General features: G+C 43.5%; 1 protein-coding gene across 18 annotated transcripts in view; it reads left to right on the forward strand.

The window, feature by feature from the left end:
• MTMR3 (myotubularin related protein 3) overlaps nt 1–11380 on the forward strand; it is an 83755-nt gene extending 72375 nt beyond the window's left edge. For 13 of the 18 annotated variants that reach the window (XM_075041899.1, XM_075041904.1, XM_075041900.1 and 10 more), the window contains 5 exons: nt 215–1631; nt 4115–4225; nt 4755–4843; nt 6416–6442; nt 8858–11380. In XM_075041899.1, coding sequence (XP_074898000.1) covers nt 215–1631; nt 4115–4225; nt 4755–4843; nt 6416–6442; nt 8858–9029 — 1816 coding nt within the window. In that variant the 3' untranslated portion in view covers nt 9030–11380. Of the gene's footprint in view, nt 1–214; nt 1632–4114; nt 4226–4754; nt 4844–5897; nt 6076–6415; nt 6443–8857 lie in introns of all 18 variants that reach the window. The other 5 variants (XR_012652380.1, XR_012652381.1, XM_075041892.1 and 2 more) reach the window with 5 other exon arrangements.
• Nucleotides 11381–11408: the final 28 nt, after the last annotated feature.

Here is an 11408-nt window from a genome sequence, read left to right on the forward strand (position 1 = left end):
TCCTGACAGCAAACAAAAGTAGTACTGAAGCAGTTCTGCACTACAGATGGTCAAAATGTGGTCCTAGATAATACTTCACAGAAGTCTATTAGTTAGCTGATTGTTACTGTCCTAATTGTGCGGGGAGTTCTTAAACCACAGTAGCCAAATGTTTAAAAAAACCCAAACAACCCAATCCCCTGACTTCAGATTCTGATTATTTGTACTTTTATAGGTTACCAAAGACACGATCATTTGACAATCTGACAACAGCCTGTGATAGCAGCGTGCCTACAACCAATCGACGTAGTAGCGATCCCAGCCTCAATGAAAAGTGGCAAGAGCACCGTCGGTCTCTGGAGCTGAGCAGCCTCGGTAACCCTGGGGATGATCCGTTTGATGGAGACAGCCTGAGTAAACAAGGCAGGGCTCCAGTTGGAGCAGAGCTCTCTGTTGCAGCTGGTGTGGCAGAGGGACAGATGGAGAACATTTTGCAAGAGGCCACTAAAGATGATGTTGGTCTGGAGGAGCACTTAAGGGGTAGCCTAGAGACAGTAGGTAAAGGGGATGAGATTGCCCTGGATAAGGAGAAGAGAACTGAAAATGTACATGGGTATGTCAGTGACCTCTGTGAAAAGGCTGAGGCAGATACAGGTATCGTAATGAACAATCCAGCATCCAATCCACATCCAGTTTCACAAGGTGCTTCTGAGCTTAAAGGACAACAAGATGAGCGTACTGATCTCAGTAACACAATCCAGAAGTTACCTCAGGTGAAAGGACTACAGACTGTTCCTTTGGAGGGCTTTGTAAATAAAGATGCTCAAAAGAATATGGAAGAAGGTGATGGCAAACTTGAAGGAGAAGCAGAGAGCCTGTACAATACAGCACAGGCCAGCCTTCCCTTACCTCTTACAATCCCACACGAAGTGAGAACATCCAACATTGAAAGTTCTACAGAAACCTTAACAGAGAATGAAGCAAAGCAAGAGCTCATTCCTAAGGGTCCTTGCCATAGACCTCACCTGATCAACAACAGTGCTGACGAACTTTCTCAAACTATTGAAAATAGGCCAGAGGGGGAGAGCATGCTAGAACTTCAAAAACGGGGAACAAAAGTACATAGGACTTCTGGTAGCAGCAACACACACAACCCGATGCCTTCCCCTTGTGCCTTGCCTTTAGCTGAATGTAAAGATGAGGTTGTGTGTAACGGAGAGCTGGAGCCTGAGAACAAGATGACAGAGAAGCCCGTGGGGTTTAGTATCACCCAGAAGTACCAGGCGACAAACGGACACTGTGTGAATGGAGAGGACAGTCGGATGAAAGCCTCTCTGAGTCGGCAGGTCTCCACAGCTAGCTGTAGTTCTGCACAGTTTCACTTGAGGAACTTGCACCAAAAATGGATGTTTAGTCATCTTGGTAAGCAGCAGGCAGCCAGCAGCCCAGACCAACCTGCCAGAAGTCACCTGGACGATGATGGGATGCCTGTCTACACTGATGTTATCCAGCAGCGCCTGCGCCAGATAGAAACTGGCCATCAGCAAGAAGTGGAGACCTTGAAGAAGCAAGTGCAAGAGTTGAAGAGCCGGTTGGAGAGCCAGTTCCTGAATAGCTCCTTACGTCTCAATGGTGATTATGGAGACGAAGTGGTAAGTGAAATGGTAATTGGGCCACTGCTGGAAACAGTGGGCTGGTTAGTCATGTTCTGGTTCTCACCATATTGTCAGCTCTTGGTTCATTGGTCAGGTAGTGATTTTTCTGGCCATGCAGGCTTTTATAAAACTCTCAAGGTCTTTCTGAAGAGGGCAAACAACTGACTGAGTACATGGCAAATGGTAATTAATGACGACTAATATTTTCACTGTATTTCAGTTTGACCATAAATGTACCAAAGGTTTATTTCAAGCTGGGCATTTTACAGCGTACTCACACATACCTGGACATACTTAAACACCTTCATTGGCCTTATTGAAAAAAAACATTTGTTTTACTGTTGTTTTCATATATGGGCGTAGATTTTCTTTTTTAAGGATGTTAATGCGTCATTCATTGGGACAGTAGCGTAGGACTGATCTCATGGTGCTTCACGTGCTCAGGGTGAGAAAGATGCAGCAGTGGCTGCTCTGTTAGCTCAAAACCATGAAGTTCAAGTCATCCCCTTTTCAGATGGCTGGCCTGCACAAGGCTCTTTAACTGGAATAAATTAAGAGGTTTTGTGACAGCCTTATGTCAATGAGGGTTTTTTCTCAACACATTAAGAATTTTAAGGGACCTTTTAAACTGTTTGTGCTTTTACTTGGAAGTATTTAAAGTTGTAAAAGTAGAGACTTAAATTTGAGGCATGATTCAAATACAGTACGCTAATTTCTGTAGCAATTAAATGATCTATGTAGTTGTGGTTGCAAAAGAAATTTTAAAATCAGAAATCAAGTAAGTGTAATTCTGAGTTCGAGATCTCAATAACCAGCAAGTTTTCTATATGTCTCTGTATGTCTTGGGTGGATTTTTAAGTTGCTTCTCCCCTACCTGTTTTTTACCTAACTTCTCTTCCTCCTCTTTTGACTAGTAAATAGTAATTAAAAGTCAAAAGAAATAGTCACTGGCCTTACACTGTTGCTTGAATGTAACACTGCTTCAGAGAACAAGCAGGAGTCCTGTTCTGTAGAGGCCTTTGAGCACAGAAGAGTTCTGTAGATTGCTGCAAAACTTGTTTTTTGAAAGGCCCAGTATTATTAGCTTAGTAATATAAATGAAGAGGGGAGAGCTACTTGGGGAAGCAGGCAGGCATGGGAGGAGGAAATGGGGATGAAGGGGAAGGTGAGGGGACATAGAATCTCTGAAACAGAGTTTGTATCTTCCTGTGGGTTTTAATGCTGGGCAGAGCATTAGCCTGTAACTCCTGAGGGTGACATAACACCCATCAAAAATTTCCTTTTCCTATTCCATTATAATGTCTCTTATATGGCTGCAAAATGGAAAAAAAAATTATAGGAGGTTTCCAACTTCTGTTTGTTTCATTTAATATTGTTTAGAAGTGGCAGAGGTGCTGGATAGTCCCAGGTACATTTGTTGTGAAAAATACTCAGCCTTCTTGGCTATTCACATTGGAGATAAGAACACTAAGTGCTCCTTTTGGGCATCCATTTCAGCTCAGTGTCATTTCAATTGGGTGTGGCTTCTGTCACTGACAAAAGCTTGGATTCCTTGGAGAAATTTGGTGCTTTGGCTTGAATTTATTATACTCCCATTTTTTAAGGGCCTTCACAAACTGCAATGTAGGGCTGGATGTGAGAGCATGCTGTCCTCTAGAAAATTCACCATTTTTAAGAATCTGATCTCTACCTTCTATTTGAGCCTCAGCTTGGGAATTATGGGTTTTCTTCTGGAGCTCCAGAGATGCCCATTCCTCAGGCACAAAAAGACATTATGTCAAGATTTCTTGCTATTTTTAATGTATTTTAAGGGCTGGCTGAGTTTTAAGTCAGTTAAAATACAACTCTACCTGGATACACACTATATTAAGGAAGTATTATTCCCCAAAAAACTATATATGGAATATATATGGCTCAAATTCTGGGTTTCCCATGTGTGATTTGGCTTGTATTTTCCAGACTTTTTGCAGACAAAAGTATATATATATCACTAGTATTAGTTTTGAAAGTGAAACAACCTTGGAAAGGAAACGTGACCATGAAATTGGAGCCACAGATAGCAGCTTTTTTGGTTAATAACCCAAAGTGTTGCCAGAACTTTGTGCTAACACAGCAGAAAACAAATTTTAAATCCATTCTACCTCACATCATCCTGTCATCAGAGGGTCAAAAACTGACCTGCTGGGTGGTTGGTTTTTTTTTTTTGCTTAGCGGTTTGGTGGTGGTTTTCTTTTTTTTGCAGTTCACTGCACAAACCACTTCAACGTGTGGCACTTATAGTCCCATTCAAAAAGGCACTCTTGCCTTTGCTGCCATATGTGCGCTGTAGGTAGGTGACTGGTTATGACATTAACCCTTCAAGTGTAAGCTTAGCCTGCAGGAGGTACCCTTTCCACTCCTTCCCATGACTGTCTGGTTTTTATTTGTATGGAAGTAGGAATATGGGAAGGTTCTGTTCAGCTGTGTTTGTTTGCCAACAGACTTCTATACCCGACTCGGAAAGCAATCTGGATCAGAACTGCTTGTCTCGCTGCAGCACAGAGATTTTCTCTGAAGCCAGCTGGGAACAGGTGGATAAACAGGACACAGAGGTACAGACTAAATCCCTGTAAATTGCTTATTCTTCCGGTAGGATGGGATATTCATAATTCGAATTATCCTACAGCCTTTGGTCATGTGCCACTTCTTGTGAACTATCTTCCTTGCATTTCACTTGTGTCTCATACTTTAAATATCGGTACCTGTGCCTATAAGCCCTCTGCTGTCTGTGTATGAACTCTGAGAAGCTGTGGAAGGGATGGTTAGCTAAAGGAGCCTTAGGTGGACACATGCTTGGTGAATATTCTTGGCCTGGATACTGTTAAAGCACAGAAAAAAAAAAGGGAATTGGACTTTATGACTTTATTTCTGTTTGTCTGAGGGGAATTTAGTTTATCTGTTCTCAAAGGGAAGGTTTCTGTTGTCTCTCTTCAATTGTTGCAAACACCGAATTTGTGCTCTTAAAATTGAACAAGCACTTCCCTCGTGGTGCTTTGCTTTGAATTTGTGAGTGCAAATGAGATGGGTTTGTTTCTAATTAATTGCCCTCTCCTTGATAAATTTGGCTTTTGTTTCTCCCAGGTGACACGGTGGCTTCCAGACCATCTCGCTGCACACTGCTATGGCTGTGACAGTACGTTCTGGCTTGCCAGTAGGAAGCACCACTGCAGGTAACCTGTGCATCGACAGAGGATGGGAGGGAGGGAGGCATGGTCACGGCTCAATTTGTTCCCTCTCCTGTTAAACCAGGAAGGGTTTTTCTTTTGACATGTTCCTTTCTCAAGGGTAGCTGTCAGACTAAGTGTTTTAGAGTAGGGCTGTGCATGCTCCTGAAGGAACCGAGGGCTTTGGAAGAGCAGAACAGTTTCTCCTGTTCGATTCCAGTTCATGCAGAGTATATATTTAAAAAGCTAGATGTGGTTTAGGCTCCACTCAGCCTAAACAGATCCCGCCTTTTTTCCTCAAACTGGATTTGGAGGCAGCTGGCTGTTTAGCTTTTTAAGAGGGTGTAAATAATAAAAAATACTGGTTTGTCATCATAGCATGCAGTAATTCAATACTGCAAATACATGAATAGCATCTTCTTCCCATTACTGGTTGTAAACCTTCTCCTTTCCTTCTCTAACCATTCTCCCCTTTTTATTAAAGTGCTCTTGCAAGAGAATCTGAAAAGGACACCTATGTGAAATAAAAGTTTTCTGGATTATTCTTTGCCAAACATACTGCCAGCAGAGGCTACAACAGATAATGCAGGCAGCAGGGGCTTAATGAAGAACAGGTGGCAGAGGCCTTTTGATTAGATCATACTGTAGTTAAAGACAGAGAATCTCAGATTTCTAAGTCCTATTTCAAATAAATTCCTATTCCTGATTTCTGGACATGAGCGAAACTATTACAAGAACCATCATTCAAATAAATGGCAGTTATCACATTTTGATGTTTCATTGCTTTTTGAAGTTGTTGATAATTATAAACATCTTTCTTGGTTTGTGTCCATTTTATATTTTGCTCCATTTAGTTGCCTTGTAAAGATAAACAAACCTAGGGAAGAATAAATAGAAGTCGAAAGGCTTTGATTTTTTTTTTTCCATGTCCACTGTGTTTGTGCAAATTTGTATGTCTCAAGGCTTCAGATGAAAAATATCATTAACTAAGCATACGGTTGTATGCATCTGAAGGGTTTTATAAGAGTTAAAGTGATATTTTCCTTTGTCCTTCTCCTAGTGGCATCTGTTGTGAAGCGTACCCATTCAGCACTGTCACTCTGCCTCCCTAGGCTGACCTGACATTTGGCACCTACATTACAGTTTCCTAGGCCTGGGCTCTGGAGAAATCCTAGCACATGGATACACACAGAACATCCGCAACACCATGAGGAGTTAAAATTGACTCAGGGTTTCAAGTATGGTTGCAAATTTCCCTTTGGTGTCTTTGTTTCTTCAGCTTTCAAATGTCTAACCTGGGCTGACCAGGCTGTGTCTGCGTAAGCTCTGGTTGTTTATGGCAGAGACCAGTAAGGAATGGCAACCAACAAGAAAACCCAAGTATTTCCACAGTATACGTTTTCAAAACCCCCAGTGATCAGTGGCAGTCTCCTCAACATCTTACCTGAGAGTGAAAATGAGTTGAAACCCATACACTCTATAAGGCCTTGAGCAGGATACACATATCCAGCTTCCTTCGTTGCCACTATTTGATTCTTTTGCTTGTTCCCCTCTGAGCTCTTTCTCCCCTCCTTGCAGGGACATTGAACGTGTTGATCAAATCTGGTGAGCATTTACAACAGCCTCTGTCTGTTGTCTGTCTGCGTTTTCTTGGTAACTTCTCCAAACTAACTCGATCTATTCCCCCTCTTTGTTTTTCACTTGCCTAGAAATCACTAGAAATAAGCTGTGGGTGGCTAGCACAGTCTGTTGGATGTTTAGATCCGTATAAACAGGCTCCTCTTGCCACAGAAGGCATTTAGAACTTGGCTTTTGGTAGCTTAAATTGGGATGTGGATCACACTAACACTCACCATCAGTAAATCGTGTGTTTGAGTAACAGAGAATGCTTCACTTCTAACTGAGAAGAGACTATTCTTCAAGTTTAGCCATTATGCATTTATTTTTGATTTTTTCCCTTTTTTGCCTTATTTTTGGGAGAGGTCCAGGTGTTATGAAACAATTATAATACTACTGTGCAGTGTGTTGACAAAAGACCTGCCACTTATTTTAGAAGGACTGAAAATACTGTAGCAGTAACAGGTAATGCTGGTAGAGGGTTAGTATCACAAAAAATGGATAAACATCTGTAACTTAGTAAGAAGAGGAGGTGTTGGTAGCATGATTGTAAGTCACCCTTCCTCAAAGGAGCAAGATCGCTTTTCCAGCCTGTTTTTTAAGGTCTCTTTAATCTCTTGAGCAAAGCAGAGGACCACCAGGATAGAAAGAATGAGTTGTTCAGAGCTTTCCGAAGCTTGGGGAGAACAGTTACAGAACACTGTTATCTATCTCAGAAGGATAAAACAACAAAAAAACCCCAAGCATATGTTAGGAAGCTGGTGAGCTACAACAAACAGGTATTTGTTTTAATCCCTCTGGTTCTTTTTTGACCTCATCCGTCAACAGCAAGCTTCTGCTGGATAATCCTTCTTTGAGCAGCAGAGATGTGGGTTGTCGGAACTGCTTTTCTGCAGGGTGTTTCTGTGTAACACCTCACGGGACTGTTTTCACTCCTGCTCGTTTTTCTGATAGTAATTTCTAACAGGGTCCTTAAGAAGGCTTCAAAACCACTGCAGAATGGCTAGCCATTGTGAGCCTCCTAGTGCTAGGGTTGCAGTTTTGAGACTGGGAGCTGCTGTGCAGAGCTGAGAAAATTAGCCCATTGAAGTGAGAAATGGGTTTTCTCTGCTGACTCTTTCCCCATCAATGACCAGCATCTGGAAATCTTGTCTCTTGGCAATGAAGGATTAATCAAAGCTGCTGGGTGTAGGCAGAATTCTCTGTTGGTCTCTTGGCAGCAGCAAATCTTTTCTAGCGCAGAACAATAATGGCACAAAATCCTGATGCCAAAGAGTTAATGAACAGGGCATCAGGCATGGAGGTAAGCTTGCAAAATTCAGGTCCCTGGAGTGCCATTCTGAACTCCTTGTAAGAATTGATGAGTCTGGAGGACAGGGCACACCAGGCTAGCTTGAGCAGCAGCAGGTTTTGAGGGGGCTGCAAGAAGAGAAGGTAATTATTTTCAAGATTTAAATTTTATCCCTGCCTCCTGTGAGGTGCATGTGCCAGCGTGCCTCCACCAGCTGACATCTGACAAGAATGTGTATGAGACTGCTCACCCTGCCGCAGCGTTGCTGTCATTTTCCGAGCATGAAATACCTGGCTGCCCGTCTCATGGCTTTGCATGATCCTTGTTGACTCAGTTTACTTTATGCAGAAGCGAGGGACTGCCGGGAACGCCGCAGAAGGGACTGCGCTGTTGGGGCAATGGGAGGATTGCATCAACCGCAACTGGTTTTAATTTCCTTCATCTGTCCCATGCTTAAACTTTCCAGCAGTGCACTTGAAAGAAACAAGAAAATGCCTCTGTGCTGGTACTTACCAGCACACACTTTTAGAAGAGTAAAGGAGCAGAGACTCCTAACTCCTCCCAGGACTGCAGTATCTGATCTGTCTCTAACGCAAAGCTGGATCAGTGATGTGAGCAGGGGCCAGGACGCCACATTCCCCACATCTTTGTGGGGGAAGGCCCCTTGTTTGCTCCCCCTTAGCCCCTCTCTTAGCTGTGTGCCCCCAAGGTAGCAGTGACAGTGGTGAGTAGCACCATGCTTCAGCTTCTCTGCAGGACATGGGAGAGAGCTTATCCCTGTTTCATGGAGGGGTAAGTTCCCTCCAGTTTCACACGAGGCAGTGTTGTACAGAAGAGCCATCACTGTAGAGACGTTTAATGAGCTGTAATTCTGCTTTGTGCTCCTTTCTGATGTCCCTAGAGCTCTGCTTCAGCTTCAGAAGCAAGTAGCCCAGGGTGCAGATGGTGGTGGTTGTCTTTGCACGCATCATGGTACTTAGGGAGGAGCAACTGCAGTCTCCAGGGCTGACCCCATCACAACACTATGAATAGTATGATTTTAGAACTAGAGTAACTTTGTCAAACTGCTTCTAATCTTTTCTTTTCCATTTTTCCTCTGTTCCTGATGCAAGGAATTGTGGAAATGTGTTCTGCTCCAGTTGCTGTAACCAGAAGGTGCCCGTTCCTAGCCAGCAGCTCTTTGAACCCAGCAGAGTCTGCAAATCGTGCTACAGCAGCTTGCACCCAAGCAGTTCCAGCCTTGATCTCGAACTGGACAAACCCATCACTGCCACGTCAAATTGAAGTTCCAGCCTCGAAGCAGCGGGGGAGCAGCCATGCTGACTCTTCCTCAACAGACACGCAGATTCTCGATGGGCTGAGGCTGGGAGGATGCGGGAGCCGTGCACTTTGGAGGCTGGGGCGTGGAACACTGCTTGGCGGGACAGACCTTGAGGACGTACCGCTGGATTGTGGGATTCTCCTTTTCCAGCTATTCCCCCTTTCCTTTCTGTCCTATCTGTGTGTATGTGTCTACGCGCGTGTGTGTGTATATATAATAATATATATGTATGTTTGTTTGCTGGAAGATTGTGGAAGTGGGAAGGGAGCTGGTGTCAGAACCAGATTTCCCTTTTGTATTTAACTGTCCCACTGCTGAACTGTTGCAGACAGACGATTTTGTGGAGGACAGGAGAAGAGGGGAATCAGTCCAGCCAGTGTGCAAAGTGTGAATACCTGTAGCGTCAGTGCTAGTGCTTTCAATCACTCCTGTTACTTCCAAACAAGAAACTGCTGTTTGGGAACCTGTTGCTGCTAGAAGAAATGGGAACCTCTTTCCCAAGAGAGCACTCTCCCTCTCTGTTCTTAGAGTGGGCTTAGTTATCCTCGCTGCATGAAGGGGGAATCAATCACAGATTTCCATACTCAGCGGCTCTGCACTTGCACACACAATCGATGCGTTTGGTTGCCATCAGCCCTGCCGCTGTGGCTCAGAGTGGAAACACCTGGACAACGCTGGCTAAGGAAAGTGGGTGCTTGTTTGCGAGAGGTGAGAAGGGGATTGAACAGGCTGCCGAGCTGAGATGGGTTTTACACTGGCGCCTCTCTCTGAAGTTCTGTAAATGCAATTCATTATTTAAAACCGAGTGGGAAAGTAGACCTTTGACTTCTATCCTTGCCCCATCTCTAGGATGGTTTACTCGATGCGAAGCTACTTTTGGAGCAGTGCGCTTGTCATGGTTCATACAAACAAGTCATTGTGCTGTTGTGCAGACTCGCACTTTAATGAGACTATCCAAACCAACGAAAGAGCAACTGTGATATGCTGGTGTTTTTGCTGGGCTTGGTCCATGAGGAGTGCACTGGTGCTTGTAATACTCCTGGGATGTCTCCTCCTTTTTCAGTCTGTATTCAGTGTACTCCAGATAGGAAAAACCTGCCTGAAGATTTTATAAAGACCTGAAATACATCATGGATTCCCCTTCTTCCTTCTCTCCCAATCTGAGTCGCTTTTAAAGTCACCTCCTTAAAGTGTGAATCTATTGAATACATGTTTTTAAATGAGTGTTAGGTACTCGTCCCCTTTTCCTTTTGATAGAGCCTGCTTAGTGCAATTTGGCAAGGAAGAAACGTAGATCCTGCTTCACAGTGTATTGCCTAGACAAAGTTCCAACTTCTCTCATGATATTCTCAAGAATCCTGCTGGAGTATTTGAGAGTTCTAGATAGAAAAGCTCAAAATCTAAGAAACCTTGGGAAAGGAGCGCTTCCCTTCCCTGGAATGTCAGAATCACATAATCCAAAGCGAGTATCACACACAGAAAACCATCTCAGAATATTTCTTAGGTCTGATGGGGAAATGTCAAGGTATTTTATTTTTGGCTTTGAACTTCCCACACCCTTCGCAAGGATCATTACATGGCTGCGGCGTAAGCAGAAGATTCACGAGACAAAAATGAATGTCCAGGAGGCTGATTTAGCAGAGCAGCCTGTGTCCTTATGGGAGGGGGATCTGGTAACGAAGCATCTTGGGATCTCCCCGGGTATGGGTTTTGAGACGTTTTTCAAACCATCAGGAGGGAAAAGCAAAGATAAAGATGGGTTCTCCGGTCGAGTTGTATCTAGACGTATTTGTTCCTAAACCAGTGCAGCGAGTATCTGGAACAGAACTCTAGGCATTGCTGTTCCGTGTAAAGCAGAGACAGCTGGAGCAGGAAAAGGATAACACGCAGCTCCTGTCTCTGGCTCTTCCACGGAGGGGGTGATTAGAGGTTTGACTTTAGGGGACACGGTGTAGTTCTGCACACTAACATTGTGTGGGTTTGTGGTGCAAATAGACAGTCAAAAATAAGTCTAAGATTCTGCAGTTCCTAATGACAGGTGCCAAGAGGTTATGATACGGGTTTTTGGGGTCTGTGATGTACAGTGTGAATAAATGCTTGCAGCTCTTAGTCTTTTTTTGATCGATGAAGCACTTTTTTTATTAATATTATTTTTCTTTGTATGTAAAGGAGGAACCAGTATCTCTCCATAGCTGTATATATAACCGTTCTCTCCTCAAGAGAGTAAAGTGCTCCTATATTTTTCATTTTTGTCAAAGCAAGAAGTAAATACTTTAGAATTGTTAAATATATAAATAAAAGTGAATAAAGTTTAGACTTTTGCATGGGAGCATTTGCTAACA

The sequence above is a fragment of the Buteo buteo genome, chromosome 11 (assembly GCF_964188355.1).
Source record: "Buteo buteo chromosome 11, bButBut1.hap1.1, whole genome shotgun sequence".
NCBI lineage: Eukaryota > Metazoa > Chordata > Aves > Accipitriformes > Accipitridae > Buteo > Buteo buteo.